The sequence below is a fragment of the Siphateles boraxobius genome, unplaced genomic scaffold (assembly GCF_051911475.1).
Source record: "Siphateles boraxobius isolate OS27281-9 unplaced genomic scaffold, OSU_SipBor_1 32, whole genome shotgun sequence".
Taxonomy (NCBI): Eukaryota; Metazoa; Chordata; class Actinopteri; order Cypriniformes; family Leuciscidae; genus Siphateles; species Siphateles boraxobius.
This window is the reverse complement of record NW_027508942.1, coordinates 6188345-6208574: the sequence shown is the minus strand read 5'-3', so window position 1 is coordinate 6208574 and position 20230 is coordinate 6188345. Positions and strand designations below refer to the sequence as shown.

Here is a 20230-nt window from a genome sequence, read left to right as displayed (position 1 = left end):
CTTCAGTGAGCTCATTGTTTCTGCCTTAAATTATTACATTGTTTAAATTAATACTTTTTTCACTAACTGTGATTTGTATATGTATATTTCTGAAACGCATAACTTAGACAGTTTCCTCTGATAACAGATCACTCTAAACTGTAATGTGGACTCGTGCATTTTCTGTAAATCTGCTTTGAAATGATGTGTATTGTGAAAAGCGCTTGAATTGAACTACGGGATCTTTAGAAAAGGATTCTTCAGGATTCTTCCCGCATACCTCAGAGAGAGGGATAGAGAGAGATAGAGAGAGAGAGAACGAGAGAGTAAGAGAGAGAGAAAGAGAGAGAGAGAGAGAGAATGAGTGAGAACGAGTGAGTGAGAGACAGAAAGAGAGAGAGAGGGAGAGAGAGAGAGAGAGAGAGAGGGAGAGAGAGAGAGAGAGAGAGAGGGAGAGAGAGAGAGAGTGTGTGTGTGAGAGAGAGAGAGAGAAGGAGAGAGAGAGAGAGAGAGAGAGAGAGAGAGAGAGAGACTCGCTCATATTTATTGCTCCCTCTCACGTCCACCGGAGGCCTGGCTAGCAGAAACATATGATTCTCTCTCTCTCTCTCTCTCTGTGTCTCTGTCTCTCGCTCCAGCATCCCACCGACAGCTGAGTGGCTGAGGCGTAATTGCAGAGAAGTGAGGTCAGCATGAGGCTTTTATCAGAGATTGCACAGCGTTCAGCAACACGAGAAGATGCACGGCACAAAACTCTCTCTCAGTGCGTCACAGTGGAAGTTTCTCTGGAATCGCCGGGACTGAAGCGCGTGTCCTGGAGCCACAAGTAAGTCGACTTATTATTGAAAGACACCATTATTACATTACATTTTAAACCAATCAATTGTGTCGTAAGTTAGTTTGGCAGAAACTAGACAGAGACCATGACGCAAATACTGTCATACTGTAATACAAAATACTGACGAGCAATACTGAGACATTTAAAGAAGTGATAGAGAAACATTGAGGCATTAAAATAAGTGATAGAGAAACATTGAGACATTTAAAGAAGTGATAGAGAAACATTGAGACATTAAAAGAAGTGATAGAGAAACATTGAGACATTTGAAGAAGTGATAGAGAAACATTGAGACATTTAAATAAGTGATAGAGAAACATTGAGACATTTAAAGAAGTGATAGAGAAACATTGAGACATTAAAAGAAGTGATAGAGAAACATTGAGACATTAAAAGAAGTGATAGAGAAACATTGAGACATTTGAAGTGATAGAGAAACATTGAGACATTTGAAGTGATAGAGAAACATTGAGACATTTGAAGTGATAGAGAAACATTGAGACATTAAAAGAAGTGATAGAGAAACATTGAGACATTTGAAGTGATAGAGAGACATTGAGGCATTAAAAGAAGTGATAGAGAAACATTGAGACATTTAAAGAAGTGATAGAGAAATATTGAGACATTAAAAGAAGTGATAGAGAGACATTGAGACATTTAAAGAAGTGATAGAGAAATATAGAGACATTAAAAGAAGTGATAGAGAGACATTGAGAAATTAAAATAAGTGATAGAGAAACATTGAGACATTTAAAGAAGTGATAGAGAAACATTGAGACATTAAAAGAAGTGATAGAGAGACATTGAGACATTTAAAGAAGTGATAGAGAAATATAGAGACATTAAAAGAAGTGATAGAGAGACATTGAGAAATTAAAATAAGTGATAGAGAAACATTGAGACATTTAAAGAAGTGATAGAGAAACATTGAGACATTTAAAGAAGTGATAGAGAGACATGGAGACATTAAAAGAAGTGATAGAGAAACATTGAGACATTTAAAGAAGTGATAGAGAAACATTGAGACATTAAAAGAAGTGATAGAGAGACATTGAGACATTAAAAGAAGTGATAGAGAAACATTGAGACATTTAAAGAAGTGATAGAGAAGCATTGAGACATTTAAAGAAGTGATAGAGAAACATTGAGACATTTAAAGAAGTGATAGAGAGACATTGAGACATTAAAAGAAGTGATAGAGAGACATTGAGGCATTAAAAGAAGTGATAGAGAAATATTGAGACATTAAAAGAAGTGATAGAGAGACATTGAGACATTAAAATAAGTGATAGAGAAACATTGAGACATTTAAAGAAGTGATAGAGAAACATTGAGACATTTAAAGAAGTGATAGAGAAACATTGAGACATTAAAAGAAGTGATAGAGAAACATTGAGACATTTAAAGAAGTGATAGAGAAATATTGAGACATTAAAAGAAGTGATAGAGAGACATTGAGACATTAAAAGAAGTGATAGAGAAACATTGAGACATTTAAAGAAGTGATAGAGAAATATAGAGACATTAAAAGAAGTGATAGAGAGACATTGAGACATTAAAAGAAGTGATAGAGAAACATTGAGACATTTAAAGAAGTGATAGAGAAACATTGAGACATTTAAAAAAGTGATAGAGAAATATTGAGACATTAAAAGAAGTGATAGAGAGACATTGAGACATTAAAAGAAGTGATAGAGAAACATTGAGACATTTAAAGAAGTGATAGAGAAATATAGAGACATTAAAAGAAGTGATAGAGAGACATTGAGACATTAAAAGAAGTGATAGAGAAGCATTGAGACATTTAAAGAAGTGATAGAGAAACATTGAGACATTTAAAGAAGTGATAGAGAGACATTGAGACATTAAAAGAAGTGATAGAGAAACATTGAGACATTTAAAGAAGTGATAGAGAAACATTGAGACATTTAAAGAAGTGATAGAGAGACATTGAGACATTAAAAGAAGTGATAGAGAAACATTGAGACATTTAAAGAAGTGATAGAGAAACATTGAGACATTTAAAGAAGTGATAGAGAAACATTGAGACATTTAAAGAAGTGATAGAGAAGCATTGAGACATTTAAAGAAGTGATAGAGAAACATTGAGACATTTAAAGAAGTGATAGAGAGACATTGAGACATTAAAAGAAGTGATAGAGAAACATTGAGACATTTAAAGAAGTGATAGAGAAGCATTGAGACATTTAAAGAAGTGATAGAGAGACATTGAGACATTAAAAGAAGTGATAGAGAAACATTGAGACATTTAAAGAAGTGATAGAGAAATATAGAGACATTAAAAGAAGTGATAGAGAAACATTGAGGCATTAAAAGAAGTGATAGAGAAACATTGAGACATTTAAAGAAGTGATAGAGAAACATTGAGACATTTGAAGAAGCGATAGGAAGATACTGAGATGATTCAAGTCGGGATAGTTCCAATGCTGAGACATTTAAAGTAGCAGTAGAGAAACATTCAAACATTTAAAGTAGCGATAGAGCGACATTGAGACACTAATTTTAAAGACACTGAACATGTAGAATCTGGTTTACATCTGACCTGGAACCAGACCGTGTGTGAAGCATCCGTTTGATGATTTATATCATTTGACTGTCATTAACCACAGAAACTAACACACTTCTTCCTCCTCCAGCTCTGAGGAGGTTCTGATGCTTCAGGAGGTCAGAGTTCACGCCAAAATCTGAGGATTTTACTGGGAAAGGATCTCCCAGAGTTTTGCATTTAGTATGTGGATCATGAACTCCTCGAGAAACACAGTATAATGCGCAAATGGACGCTGCAATGGAAACTGCCTGAGTTGCCGTGTGGACTGTGGTTGCACGTCGTGCTGGTCGTCAGCCGTGTGTGTGTGTGTGTGTGTGATGGCGACAGGGTCGTTGGGCAGGCGTCTGCGACTGACTGTTCCAAACACGAACGGCACACCAGGAACTACGACTACATGGAAGGAGGGGACGTTCGGATACGACGCCTCTATAGTCGCACACAGTGGTTTCTGATGATCGACGAGAACGGGAATATCAACGGAACGCAGGATCCCAACAACTGCTACAGTAAGAGCTCATCGATCACTTCTTATGTGTGTGTGTCTGAGGTCGTACCTTCGTTTCAAAGCACACGCTCAGTCTTCATGTTTCTGGTGTGTGTCTGGTGCTTCACAGAGGATTTATCATACTGAGACATTTAAAGTAGAGATAGAGTGACATTGAGAGATTTAAAGTAGATATAGAGCGACATTGAGAGATTTAAAGTAGAGATAGAGCGACATTGAGAGATTTAAAGTAGATATAGAGTGACATTGAGACATTTAAAGTAGAGATAGAGCGATATTGAGACATTTAAAGTAGAGATAGTGACATTGAGAGATTTAAAGTAGAGATAGAGCGACATTGAGAGATTTAAAGTAGAGATAGAGCGACATTGAGAGATTTAAAGTAGATATAGAGTGACATTGAGACATTTAAAGTAGAGATAGAGCGATATTGAGACATTTAAAGTAGAGATAGTGACATTGAGAGATTTAAAGTAGAGATAGAGCGACATTGAGACATTTAAAGTAGATATAGAGCGACATTGAGACATTTAAAGTAGAGATAGAGTGACATTGAGACATTTAAAGTAGATATAGAGCGACACCGACACATTTAAAGTAGAGATAGAGCGACATTGAGACATTTAAAGTAGAGATAGAGCAACATTGAGAGATTTAAAGTAGATATAGAGCGACATTGAGACATTTAAAGTAGATATAGAGCGACATTGAGACATTTAAAGTAGAGATAGAGCGACATTGAGAAATTTAAAGTAGATATAGAGCGACACCGAGACATTTAAAGTAGAGATAGAGCGACATTGAGACATTTAAAGTAGAGATAGAGCGACATTGAGAGATTTAAAGTAGATATAGAGCGACATTGAGACATTTAAAGTAGATATAGAGCGACACCGAGACATTTAAAGTAGATATAGAGCGACATTGAGACATTTAAAGTAGAGATAGAGCGACATTGAGACATTTAAAGTAGAGATAGAGCGACATTGAGACATTTAAAGTAGATATAGAGCGACATTAAGACATTTAAAGTAGATATAGAGCGACATTGAAACATTTAAAGTAGAGATAGAGCAACATTAAGACATTTAAAGTAGATATAGAGCGACCCTAACCCTAATCTAACCCTAACCCTAACCTGACCCTAACCCTAATCTAACCCTAACCCTAACCCAGACATTTAAAGTAGAGATAGAGCAACATTAAGACATTTAAAGTAGATATAGAGCGACATTGAGAGATTTAAAGTAGATATAGAGCAACATTGAGAGATTTAAAGTAGATATAGAGTGACATTGAGAGATTTAAAGTAGAGATAGAGCGACATTAAGACATTTAAAGTAGATATAGAGCGACATTGAGAGATTTAAAGTAGATATAGAGCGACATTGAGAGATTTAAAGTAGATATAGAGCAACATTGAGAGATTTAAAGTAGATATAGAGTGACATTGAGAGATTTAAAGTAGAGATAGAGCGACATTAAGACATTTAAAGTAGATATAGAGCGACATTGAGAGATTTAAAGTAGATATAGAGCGACATTGAGAGATTTAAAGTAGATATAGAGCGACATTGAGAGATTTAAAGTAGATATAGAGCGACATTGAGAGATTTAAAGTAGACAGAGCGATATTGAGACATTTAAAGTAAATATAGAGCAACATTGAGACATTTAAAGTAGAGATAGAGTGACATTGAGAGATTTAAAGTAGATATAGAGCAACATTGAGACATTTAAAGTAGATATAGAGCGACATTGAGACATTTAAAGAAGATACAGAGCAACATTGAGACATTTAAAGGAGATATAGAGCGACATTGAGACATTTAAAGTAGATATAGAGTGACATTGAGACATTTAAAGTAGATATAGAGCGACATTGAGACATTTAAAGAAGATACAGAGCGACATTGAGACATTTAAAGAAGATACAGAGCAACATTGAGACATTTAAAGAAGATACAGAGCAACATCGAGACATTTAAAGGAGATATAGAGCGACATTGAGACATTTAAAGAAGATACAGAGCAGCATTGAGACATTTAAAGAAGATACAGAGCAACATTGAGACATTTAAAGAAGATACAGAGCAACATCGAGACATTTAAAGGAGATATAGAGCAACATTGAGACATTTAAAGAAGATACAGAGCAACATCGAGACATTTAAAGTAGATATAGAGCGACATTGAGACATTTAAAGTAGATATAGAGCGACATTGAGACATTTAAAGTAGAGATAGAGCGACATTGAGACATTTAAAGTAGATATAGATCGACATTTAGAGATTTAAAGTAGATATACAGCGACATTGAGACATTTAAAGTAGAGATAGAGCGACATTGAGACATTTAAAGTAGATATAGATCGACATTTAGAGATTTAAAGTAGATATAGAGCGACATTGAGAGATTTAAAGTAGATATAGAGTGAAATTGAGAGATTTAAAGTAGATATAGAGCAACATTGAGAAATTTAAAGTAGATATAGAGTGACATTGAGACATTTAAAGTAGATATAGAGCAACAGTGAGAAATTTTTAAGTAGATATAGAGCGACATCGAGACATTTAAAGTAGAGATAGAGCGACATTGAGACATTTAAAGTAGATATAGAGCGACATTGAGACATTTAAAGTAGATATAGAGCAACAGTAAAAAATGTTTATGTAGATATAGAGTGACATTGAGACATTTAAAGCAGATATAGAGCGACATTGAGACATTTAAAGATATAGAGTGACATTGAGACATTTAAAGTAGATATAGAGCGACATTGAGACATTTAAAGTAGAGATAGAGCAACATTGAGACATTTAAAGACATAGAGTGACATTGAGACATTTAAAGTAGATATAGAGCGACATTGGGACATTTAAAGTAGATATAGAGCGACATTGAGACATTTAAAGATATAGAGTGACACTGAGACATTTAAAGTAGATATAGAGCAACATTGAGACATTTAAAGTAGATATAGAGCATCATTGAGACATTTAAAGTAGAGATAGAGCGACATTGAGACATTTAAGGATATAGAGTGACATTGAGACATTTAAAGTAGATATAGAGCAACATTGAGACATTTAAAGTAGATATAGAGCAACAGTGAAAATGTTTTAAGTAGATATAGAGCGACATTGAGACATTTAAAGATATAGAGTGACATTGAGAAATTTAAAGTAGATATAGAGCGACATTGAGACATTTAAAGTAGATATTGAGCGACATTGGGACATTTAAAGATATAGAGTGACATTGAGACATTTAAAGTAGATATAGAGCAACATTGAGACATTTAAAGTAGATATAGAGCATCATTGAGACATTTAAAGTAGAGATAGAGCTACATTGAGACATTTAAGGATATAGAGTGACATTGAGACATTTAAAGTAGATATAGAGCAACATTGAGACATTTAAAGTAGAGATAGAGCGACATTGAGACATTTAAGGATATAGAGTGACATTGAGACATTTAAAGTAGATATAGAGCATCATTGAGACATTTAAAGTAGAGATAGAGCTACATTGAGACATTTAAAGTAGATATAGAGCATCATTGAGACATTTAAAGTAGATATAGAGCAACATTGAGACATTTAAAGTAGAGATAGAGCGACATTGAGACATTTAAGGATATAGAGTGACATTGAGACATTTAAAGTAGATATAGAGCAACATTGAGACATTTAAAGTAGAGATAGAGCGACATTGAGACATTTAAAGTAGAGATAGAGCTACATTGAGACATTTAAGGATATAGAGTGACATTGAGACATTTAAAGTAGATATAGAGCAACATTGAGACATTTAAAGTAGAGATAGAGCGACATTGAGACATTTAAAGTAGATATAGAGCGACATTGAGACATTTAAAGGAGATATAGAGTGACATTGAGACATTTAAAGAAGATACAGAGCGACATTGAGACATTTAAAGGAGATATAGAGTGACATTGAGACATTTAAAGTAGATATAGAGTGACATTGAGACATTTAAAGAAGATACAGAGAAACATTGAGACATTTAAAGGAGATATAGAGTGACATTGAGACATTTAAAGTAGATATAGAGTGACATTGAGACATTTAAAGAAGATACAGAGCAACATTGAGACATTTAAAGGAGATATAGAGTGACATTGAGACATTTAAAGAAGATACAGAGCGACATTGAGACATTTAAAGAAGATACAGAGCAACATTGAGACATTTAAAGAAGATACAGAGCGACATTGAGACATTTAAAGTAGATATAGAGTGACATTGAGACATTTAAAGAAGATACAGAGCAACATTGAGACATTTAAAGGAGGTATAGAGTGACATTGAGACATTTAAAGGAGATATAGAGTGACATTGAGACATTTAAAGAAGATACAGAGCAACATTGAGACATTTAAAGGAGATATAGAGTGACATTGAGACATTTAAAGAAGATACAGAGCGACATTGAGACATTTAAAGTAGATATAGAGTGATATTGAGACATTTAAAGAAGATACAGAGCAACATTGAGACATTTAAAGGAGATATAGAGTGACATTGAGACATTTAAAGAAGATACAGAGCGACATTGAGACATTTAAAGTAGATATAGAGTGACATTGAGACATTTCAAGAAGATACAGAGCAACATTGAGACATTTAAAGGAGATATAGAGTGACATTGAGACATTTAAAGGAGATATAGAGTGACATTGAGACATTTAAAGTAGATATAGAGTGACATTGAGACATTTAAAGAAGATACAGAGAAACATTGAGACATTTAAAGGAGATATAGAGTGACATTGAGACATTTAAAGTAGATATAGAGTGACATTGAGACATTTAAAGAAGATACAGAGCAACATTGAGACATTTAAAGGATATATAGAGTGACATTGAGACATTTAAAGAAGATACAGAGCGACATTGAGACATTTAAAGAAGATACAGAGCAACATTGAGACATTTAAAGAAGATACAGAGCGACATTGAGACATTTAAAGTAGATATAGAGTGACATTGAGACATTTAAAGAAGATACAGAGCAACATTGAGACATTTAAAGGAGGTATAGAGTGACATTGAGACATTTAAAGGAGATATAGAGTGACATTGAGACATTTAAAGAAGATACAGAGCAACATTGAGACATTTAAAGGAGATATAGAGTGACATTGAGACATTTAAAGAAGATATAGAGTGACATTGAGACATTTAAAGAAGATACAGAGCAACATTGAGACATTTAAAGGAGATATAGAGTGACATTGAGACATTTAAAGAAGATACAGAGCAACATTGAGACATTTAAAGGATATATAGAGTGACATTGAGACATTTAAAGAAGATACAGAGCGACATTGAGACATTTAAAGGAGATATAGAGTGACATTGAGACATTTAAAGTAGATATAGAGTGACATTGAGACATTTAAAGAAGATACAGAGCGACATTGAGACATTTAAAGTAGATATAGAGTGACATTGAGACATTTAAGGTAGATATAGAGCAACACTGAGAGATTTAAAGTAGAGATAGAGCGACATTGAGTGATTTAAAGTAGATATAGAGCGACATTGAGACATTTAAAGTAGATATAGAGCGACATTGAGACATTTAAAGTAGAGATAGAGCGATATTGAGAGATTTAAAGTAGAGATAGAGCGACATTGAGAGATTTAATGTAGAGATAGAGCGACATTGAGACATTTAAAGTAGAGATAGAGCGACATTGAGACATTTAAAGTAGAGATAGAGCGACATTGAGAGATTTTAAGTAGATATAGAGTGACACTGAGAGATTTAAAGTAGAGATAGAGCGACATTGAGAGATTTAAAGTAGAGATAGAGCGACATTGAGAGATTTAAAGTAGATATAGAGTGACATTGAGAGATTTAAAGTAGAGATAGAGCGACATTGAGAGATTTAATGTAGAGATAGAGCAACATTGAGACATTTAAAGTAGAGATAGAGTGACATTGAGAGATTTAAAGTAGATATAGAGCAACATTGAGAAATTTAAAGTAGATATAGAGCGACATTGAGACATTTAAAGTAGATATAGAGAAACAGGGAGAAATTTTTAAGTAGATATAGAGCGACATTGAGACATTTAAAGTAGAGATAGAGCGACATTGAGACATTTAAAGTAGAGATAGAGCGACATTGAGACATTTAAAGTAGATATAGAGCGACATTCAGACATTTAAAAAAGATACAGAGCAACATTGAGACATTTAAAGGAGATATAGTACGACATTGAGACATTTAAAGTAGAGATAGAGTGACATTGAAACATTTAAAGATATAGAGTGACATTGAGACATTTAAAGTAGATATAGAGCGACATTGAGACATTTAAAGAAGATACAGAGCAACATTGAGACATTTAAAGCAGATACAGAGCAACATTGAGACATTTAAAGAAGATACAGAGCAACATTGAGACATTTAAAGGAGATATAGAGCGACACTGAGACATTTAAAGTAGATATAGAGCGACATTGAGACATTTAAAGGAGATATAGAGCGACACTGAGACATTTAAAGTAGATATAGAGCGACATTGAGACATTTAAAGTAGATATAGAGTGACATTGAGACATTTAAAGTAGATATAGAGCGACATTGAGACATTTAAAGTAGATATACAGCGACATTGAGACATTTAAAGTAGATATAGAGTGACATTGAGACATTTAAAGTAGATATAGAGCGACATTGAGACATTTAAAGTAGATATACAGCGACATTGAGACATTTAAAGTAGAGATAGAGCGACATTGAGACATTTAAAGTAGATATAGATCGACATTTAGAGATTTAAAGTAGATATAGAGCAACATTGAGAGATTTAAAGTAGATATAGAGTGACATTGAGAGATTTAAAGTAGATATAGAGCAACATTGAGAAATTTAAAGTAGATATAGAGTGACATTGAGACATTTAAAGTAGAGATAGAGCGACATTGAGACATTTAAAGTAGATATAGATCGACATTTAGAGATTTAAAGTAGATATAGAGCAACATTGAGAGATTTAAAGTAGATATAGAGTGACATTGAGACATTTAAAGTAGAGATAGAGTGACATTGAGAAATTTAAAGTAGATATAGAGCGACATTGAGACAATTAAAGTAGATATAGAGCAACTGTGAGAAATTTTTAAGTAGATATAGAGCGACATTGGGACATTTAAAGATATAGAGCGACATTGAGACATTTAAAGATATAGAGTGACATTGAGACATTTAAAGTAGAGATAGAGCGACATTGAGACATTTAAAGTAGATATAGAGCGACATTGAGACATTTAAAGTAGATATAGAGTGACATTGAGACATTTAAAGTAGATATAGAGCGACATTGGGACATTTAAAGATATAGAGCGACATTGAGACATTTAAAGTAGAGATAGAGCAACAGTGAAAATGTTTTAAGTAGATATAGAGTGACATTGAGACATTTAAAGCAGAGATAGAGCAACATTGAGACATTTAAAGATATAGAGTGACATTGAGACATTTAAAGTAGATATAGAGCGACATTGGGACATTTAAAGATATAGAGTGACATTGAGACATTTAAAGTAAATATAGAGCAACATTGAGACATTTAAAGTAGATATAGAGCAACATTGAGACATTTAAAGATATAGAGCGACATTGAGACATTTAAAGTAGAGATAGAGCAACAGTGAAAATGTTTTAAGTAGATATAGAGTGACATTGAGACATTTAAAGCAGAGATAGAGCAACATTGAGACATTTAAAGATATAGAGTGACATTGAGACATTTAAAGTAGATATAGAGCAACATTGAGACATTTAAAGATATAGAGCGACATTGAGACATTTAAAGTAGAGATAGAGCAACAGTGAAAATGTTTTAAGTAGATATAGAGTGACATTGAGACATTTAAAGCAGAGATAGAGCAACATTGAGACATTTAAAGATATAGAGTGACATTGAGACATTTAAAGTAGATATAGAGCAACATTGGGACATTTAAAGATATAGAGCGACATTGAGACATTTAAAGTAGAGATAGAGCAACATTGAGACATTTAAAGATATAGAGTGACATTGAGACATTTAAAGTAAATATAGAGCGACATTGAGACATTTAAAGTAAATATAGATCAACATTGAGACATTTAAAGTAGATATAGAGCGACATTGAGACATTTAAAGTAGAGATAGAGCGACATTGAGAGATTTAAAGTAGATATAGAGCGACATTGAGAGATTTAAAGTAGATATAGAGCGACATTGAGACATTTAAAGTAGAGATAGAGCGACATTGAGAAATTTAAAGTACAGACAGAGCGACATTGAGACATTTAAAGTAGAGATAGAGCGACATTGAGACATTTAAAGTAGATATAGAGCGACATTGAGACATTTAAAGAAGATACAGAGCGACATTGAGAAATTTAAAGTAGAGATAGAGTGACATTAAGACATTTAAAGTAGATATAGAGCGACATTGAGACATTTAAAGAAGATACAGAGCGACATTGAGACATTTAAAGGAGATATAGAGTGACATTAAGACATTTAAAGTAGATATAGAGCGACATTGAGACATTTAAAGAAGATACAGAGCGACATTGAGACATTTAAAGTAGAGATAGAGTGACATTAAGACATTTAAAGTAGATATAGAGCGACATTGAGACATTTAAAGAAGATACAGAGCGACATTGAGACATTTAAAGGAGATATAGAGTGACATTGAGACATTTAAAGTAGATATAGAGCGACATTGAGACATTTAAAGAAGATACAGAGCGACATTGAGACATTTAAAGTAGATATAGAGTGACATTGAGACATTTAAGGTAGATATAGAGCAACACTGAGAGATTTAAAGTAGAGATAGAGCGACATTGAGTGATTTAAAGTAGATATAGAGCGACATTGAGACATTTAAAGTAGATATAGAGCGACATTGAGACATTTAAAGTAGAGATAGAGCGACATTGAGACATTTAAAGTAGAGATAGAGCAACATTAAGACATTTAAAGTAGATATAGAGCGACATTGAGACATTTAAAGTAGATATAGAGCAACATTAAGACATTTAAAGGAGATATAGAGCGACATTGAGTGATTTAAAGTAGATATAGAGCGACATTGAGACATTTAAAGTAGATATAGAGCGACATTGAGAATTTTAAAGTAGAGATAGAGCGACATCGAGACATTTAAAGTAGAGATAGAGTGACATTAAGACATTTAAAGTAGATATAGAGCGACATTGAGAGATTTAAAGTAGATATAGAGCGACATTGAGAGATTTAAAGTAGATATAGAGCAACATTGAGAGATTTAAAGTAGATATATAGTGACATTGAGACATTTAAAGTAGATATAGAGCGACATTGAGATATTTAAAGTAGATATAGAGCGACATTGAGAATTTTAAAGTAGAGATAGAGCGACATCGAGACATTTAAAGTAGAGATAGAGTGACATTAAGACATTTAAAGTAGATATAGAGCGACATTGAGAGATTTAAAGTAGATATAGAGCGACATTGAGACATTTAAAGTAGAGATCGAGCGACATTGAGACATTTAAAGTAGATATAGAGCGACATTGAGAATTTTAAAGTAGAGATAGAGCGACATCGAGACATTTAAAGTAGAGATAGAGTGACATTGAGAAATTTAAAGTAGATATAGAGCGACATTGAGACATTTAAAGTAGAGATCGAGCGACATTGAGACATTTAAAGTAGATATAGAGCGACATTGGGACATTTAAAGATATAGAGCGACATTGAGACATTTAAAGATATAGAGTGACATTGAGACATTTAAAGTAGAGATAGAGCGACATTGAGACATTTAAAGTAGATATAGAGCGACATTGAGACATTTAAAGTAGATATAGAGTGACATTGAGACATTTAAAGTAGATATAGAGCGACATTGGGACATTTAAAGATATAGAGCGACATTGAGACATTTAAAGTAGAGATAGAGCAACAGTGAAAATGTTTTAAGTAGATATAGAGTGACATTGAGACATTTAAAGCAGAGATAGAGCAACATTGAGACATTTAAAGATATAGAGTGACATTGAGACATTTAAAGTAGATATAGAGCGACATTGGGACATTTAAAGATATAGAGTGACATTGAGACATTTAAAGGAGATATAGAGTGACATTGAGACATTTAAAGTAGATATAGAGCGACATTGAGACATTTAAAGTAAATATAGAGCAACATTGAGACATTTAAAGTAGATATAGAGCGACATTGAGACATTTAAAGTAGAGATAGAGCGACATTGAGAGATTTAAAGTAGATATAGAGCGACATTGAGAGATTTAAAGTAGATATAGAGCGACATTGAGACATTTAAAGTAGAGATAGAGCGACATTGAAAAATTTAAAGTACAGACAGAGCGACATTGAGACATTTAAAGTAGAGATAGAGCGACATTGAGACATTTAAAGTAGATATAGAGCGACACCGAGACATTTAAAGTAGAGATAGAGTGACATTAAGAAATTTAAAGTAGATATAGAGCGACATTGAGAGATTTAAAGTAGATATAGAGTGACATTGAGACATTTAAAGTAGATATAGAGTGACATTGAGACATTTAAAGTAGAGATAGAGCGACATTGAGACATTTAAAGTAGATATAGAGTGACATTGAGACATTTAAAGTAGAGATAGAGCGACATTAAGACATTTAAAGTAGATATAGAGCGACATTGAGACATTTAAAGTAGATATAGAGCGACATTGAGAATTTTAAAGTAGAGATAGAGCGACATCGAGACATTTAAAGTAGAGATAGAGTGAGATTAAGACATTTAAAGTAGATATAGAGCGACATTGAGAGATTCAAAGTAGATATAGAGCGACATTGAGACATTTAAAGTAGAGATAGAGCGACATTGAGACATTTAAAGTAGATATAGAGCGACATTGAGACATTTAAAGTAGAGATAGAGCGACATTGAGACATTTAAAGTAGAGATAGAGCAACATTAAGACATTTATAGTAGATATAGAGCGACATTGAGACATTTAAAGTAGATATAGAGCGACATTGAGAATTTTAAAGTAGAGATAGAGCGACATCGAGACATTTAAAGTAGAGATAGAGTGACATTAAGACATTTAAAGTAGATATATAGCGACATTGAGAGATTTAAAGTAGATATAGAGCGACATTGAGAGATTTAAAGTAGATATAGAGTGACATTGAGACATTTAAAGTAGAGACAGAGCGACATTGAGACATTTAAAGTAGAGATAGAGCGACATTGAGACATTTAAAGTAGATATAGAGCGACACCGAGACATTTAAAGTAGAGATAGAGTGACATTGAGACATTTAAAGTAGATATAGAGCGACATTGAGAGATTTAAAGTAGATATAGAGCGACATTGAGAGATTTAAAGTAGATATAGAGTGACATTGAGACATTTAAAGTAGATATAGAGTGACATTGAGACATTTAAAGTAGAGATAGAGCGACATTAAGACATTTAAAGTAGATATAGAGCGACATTGAGATATTTAAAGTAGATATAGAGCGACATCGAGACATTTAAAGTAGAGATAGAGTGACATTAAGACATTTAAAGTAGATATAGAGCGACATTGAGACATTTAAAGTAGAGATAGAGCGACATTAAGACATTTAAAGTAGATATAGAGCGACATTGAGATATTTAAAGTAGATATAGAGCGACATCGAGACATTTAAAGTAGAGATAGAGTGACATTAAGACATTTAAAGTAGAGATAGAGCGACATTGAGACATTTAAAGTAGATATAGAGCGACACCGAGACATTTAAAGTAGAGATAGAGTGACATTAAGACATTTAAAGTAGATATAGAGCGACATTGAGAGATTTAAAGTAGATATAGAGCGACATTGAGAGATTTAAAGTAGATATAGAGTGACATTGAGACATTTAAAGTAGATATAGAGTGACATTGAGACATTTAAAGTAGAGATAGAGCGACATTAAGACATTTAAAGTAGATATAGAGCGACATTGAGATATTTAAAGTAGAGATAGAGCGACATCGAGACATTTAAAGTAGAGATAGAGTGACATTAAGACATTTAAAGTAGATATAGAGCGACATTGAGAGATTTAAAGTAGATATAGAGCGACATTGAGACATTTAAAGTAGAGATCGAGCGACATTGAGACATTTAAAGTAGAGATAGAGCGACATTGAGACATTTAAAGTAGAGATAGAGCAACATTAAGACATTTAAAGTAGAGATAGAGCGACATCGAGACATTTAAAGTAGATATAGAGCGACATTGAGAATTTTAAAGTAGAGATAGAGCGACATCGAGACATTTAAAGTAGAGATAGAGTGACATTAAGACATTTAAAGTAGATATAGAGCGACATTGAGAGATTTAAAGTAGATATAGAGCGACATTGAGAGATTAAAAGTAGATATAGAGTGACATTGAGACATTTAAAGTAGAGACAGAGCGACATTGAGACATTTAAAGTAGAGATAGAGCGACATTGAGACATTTAAAGTAGAGATAGAGCAACATTAAGACATTTAAAGTAGATATAGAGCGACATTGAGAGATTTAAAGTAGATATAGAGCGACATTGAGAGATTTAAAGTAGATATAGAGTGACATTGAGACATTTAAAGTAGAGACAGAGCGACATTGAGACATTTAAAGTAGAGATAGAGCGACATTGAGACATTTAAAGTAGAGATAGAGCAACATTAAGACAAAGTAGATATAGAGCGACATTGAGACATTTAAAGTAGAGATAGAGCGACATTGAGACATTTAAAGTAAATATAGAGCAACATTGAGACATTTAAAGTAGATATAGAGTGACATTGAGAGATTTAAAGTAGATATAGAGCGACACCGAGACATTTAAAGTAGATATAGAGCATCATTGAGACATTTAAAGTAGAGATAGAGCGACATTGAGACATTTAAGGATATAGAGTGACATTGAGACATTTAAAGTAGATATAGAGCTACATTGAGACATTTAAAGTAGAGATAGAGCGACATTGAGACATTTAAAGGAGATATAGAGCGACATTGAGACATTTAAAGAAGATACAGAGCAACATTGAGACATTTAAATGAGATATAGAGCGACATTGAGACATTTAAAGTAGAGATAGAGCGACATTGATACATTTAAAGTAGAGATAGAGTGACATTGAGAGATTTAAAGTAGATATAGAGTGACATTGAGACATTTAAAGTAGAGATAGAGTGACATTGAGACATTTAAATCAGATATAGAGCGACATTGAGACATTTAAAGTAGATATAGAGTGACATTGAGAGATTTAAAGTAGATATAGAGCGACACCGAGACATTTAAAGTAGATATAGAGCATCATTGAGACATTTAAAGTAGAGATAGAGCGACATTGAGACATTTAAAGGAGATATAGAGCGACATTGAGACATTTAAAGAAGATACAGAGCAACATTGAGAGATTTAAAGTAGATATATAGTGACATTGAGACATTTAAAGTAGATATAGAGCGACATTGAGAGATTTAAAGTAGATATAGAGTGACATTGAGAGATTTAAAGTAGATATAGAGTGACATTGAGACATTTAAAGTAGAGATAGAGTGACATTGAGACATTTAAATCAGATATAGAGCGACATTGAGACATTTAAAGTAGATATAGAGTGACATTGAGACATTTAAAGTAGATATAGAGTGACATTGAGACATTTAAAGTAGATATAGAGTGACATTGAGACATTTAAAGTAGATATAGAGTGACATTAAGACATTTAAAGTAGAGATAGAGCGACATTGAGATATTTAAAGTAGAGATAGAGCGACATTGAGACATTTAAAGCAGATATAGAGTGACATTGAGACATTTAAAGTAGATATAGAGCGACATTGAGACATTTAAAGTAGATATAGAGCGACAATGAGACATTTAAAGTAGAAATAGAGCGACATCGAGACATTTAAAGTAGATTTAGAGTGACATTGAGACATTTAAAGTAGATATAGAGCGACATTGAGACATTTAAAGTAGAAATAGAGCGACATCGAGACATTTAAAGTAGATTTAGAGCGACATTGAGACATTTAAAGCAGATATAGAGTGACATTGAGAGATTTAAAGTAGATATAGAGTGACATTGAGACATTTAAAGTAGATTTAGAGTGACATTGAGACATTTAAAGTAGATATAGAGTGACATTGAGACATTTAAAGTAGAGATAGAGCGACATTGAGACATTTAAAGCATATATAGAGTGACATTGAGACATTTAAAGTAGAGATAGAGCGACATCGAGACATTTAAAGTAGATTTAGAGTGACATTGAGACATTTAAAGTAGAGATAGAGCGACATTGAGACATTTAAAGTAGATATAGAGCGACATTGAGAATTTTAAAGTAGAGATAGAGCGACATCGAGACATTTAAAGTAGATATAGAGTGACATTGAGACATTTAAAGTAGATATAGAGCGACATTGAGACATTTAAAGTAGATTTAGAGTGACATTGAGACATTTAAAGTGGATATAGTGCAACAGTGAACATTGTTTAAGTAGATATAGAGTGACATTGAGACATTTAAAGCAGATATAGAGTGACATTGAGACATTTAAAGTAGATATAGAGTGACATTGAGACATTTAAAGTAGATATAGAGTGACATTGAGACATTTAAAGTAGAGATAGAGCGACATTGAGACATTTAAAGTAGAGATAGAGCGACATCAAGACATTTAAAGTAGATTTAGAGCGACATTGAGACATTTAAAGTAGATATAGAGTGACATTGAGACATTTAAAGTAGATATAGAGCAACATTGAGACATTTAAAGAAGATATAGAGCGACATTGAGACATTTAAAGTAGAGATAGAGCGACATTGAGACATTTAAAGTAGAGATAGAGCGACATCGAGACATTTAAAGTAGATTTAGAGTGACATTGAGACATTTAAAGTAGATATAGAGCAACATTGAGACATTTAAAGATATAGAGCGACATTGAGACATTTAAAGTAGAGATAGAGCGACATCGAGACATTTAAAGTAGATATAGAGTGACATTGAGACATTTAAAGTAGATATAGAGCGACATTGAGACATTTAAAGTAGAGATAGAGCGACATTGAGACATTTAAAGTAGATATAGAGTGACATTGAGACATTTAAAGTAGATATAGAGCAACAGTGAACATTTTTAAGTAGATATAGAGCGACATCGAGACATTTAAAGTAGATATAGAGTGACATTGAGACATTTAAAGTAGATATAGAGTGACATTGAGACATTTAAAGTAGATATAGAGTGACATTGAGACATTTAAAGTAGATATAGAGTGACATTGAGAGATTTAAAGTAGATATAGAGCGACATCGAGACATTTAAAGTAGATTTAGAGTGACATTGAGACATTTAAAGTAGATATAGAGCGACATCGAGACATTTAAAGTAGATTTAGAGTGACATTGAGACATTTAAAGTAGATATAGAGTGACATTGAGACATTTAAAGTAGAGATAGAGCGACATCGAGACATTTAAAGTAGATATAGAGCGACATTGAGACATTTAAAGTAGATATAGAGCGACATTGAGACATTTAAAGTAGATATAGAGTGACATTGAGAGATTTAAAGTAGATATAGAGCAACATCGAGACATTTAAAGTAGATTTAGAGTGACATTGAGACATTTAAAGTAGATATAGAGTGACATTGAGACATTTAAAGTAGATATAGAGAAACAGTGAACATTTTTAAGTAGATATAGAGTGACATTGAGACATTTAAAGCAGATGTAGAGAAACAGTGAACATTTTTAAGTAGATATAGAGTGACATTGAGACATTTAAAGCAGATGTAGAGAAACAGTGAAAATTTTTAAGTAGATATAGAGCGACATTGAGACATTTAAAGTAGAGATAGAGTGACATTGAGACATTTAAAGTAGAGATAGAGTGGCATTGAGAAATTTAAAGTAGATATAGAGCAACAGTGAACATTTTTTAAGTAGAGATAGAGTGACATTGAGACATTTAAAGTAGAGATAGAGTGGCATTGAGAAATTTAAAGTAGATATAGAGCAACAGTGAACATTTTTTAAGTAGATATAGAGCGACATTGAGACATTTCAAGTAGATTTAAAGAAGCGAACTTTAATTAAATTAATTCAGAAACAATAGCACATTAATTGCTATGTGTAACGGTTGAATTCACTGGAAGCAAGCTGGTGAGAACCCAAACGCAACTTTAATATAAAACACAAAACAAAACAAAGGCATGACAAGGTATGAAACAGAAACT

The 20230-nt window shown here is 32.9% G+C and overlaps 1 protein-coding gene across 1 annotated transcript in view; it reads left to right on the top strand.

The window, feature by feature from the left end:
• Positions 1-694: 694 nt before the first annotated feature.
• Positions 695-20230, top strand: part of fgf7 (fibroblast growth factor 7) — a 29810-nt gene continuing 10274 nt past the window's right edge. Inside the window, exons 1-2 of the mRNA XM_077194711.1 lie at positions 695-805; positions 3475-3892. Coding sequence (XP_077050826.1) covers positions 3604-3892 — 289 coding nt within the window. The 5' untranslated portion in view covers positions 695-805; positions 3475-3603. The remainder of the gene's footprint in view (positions 806-3474; positions 3893-20230) is intronic.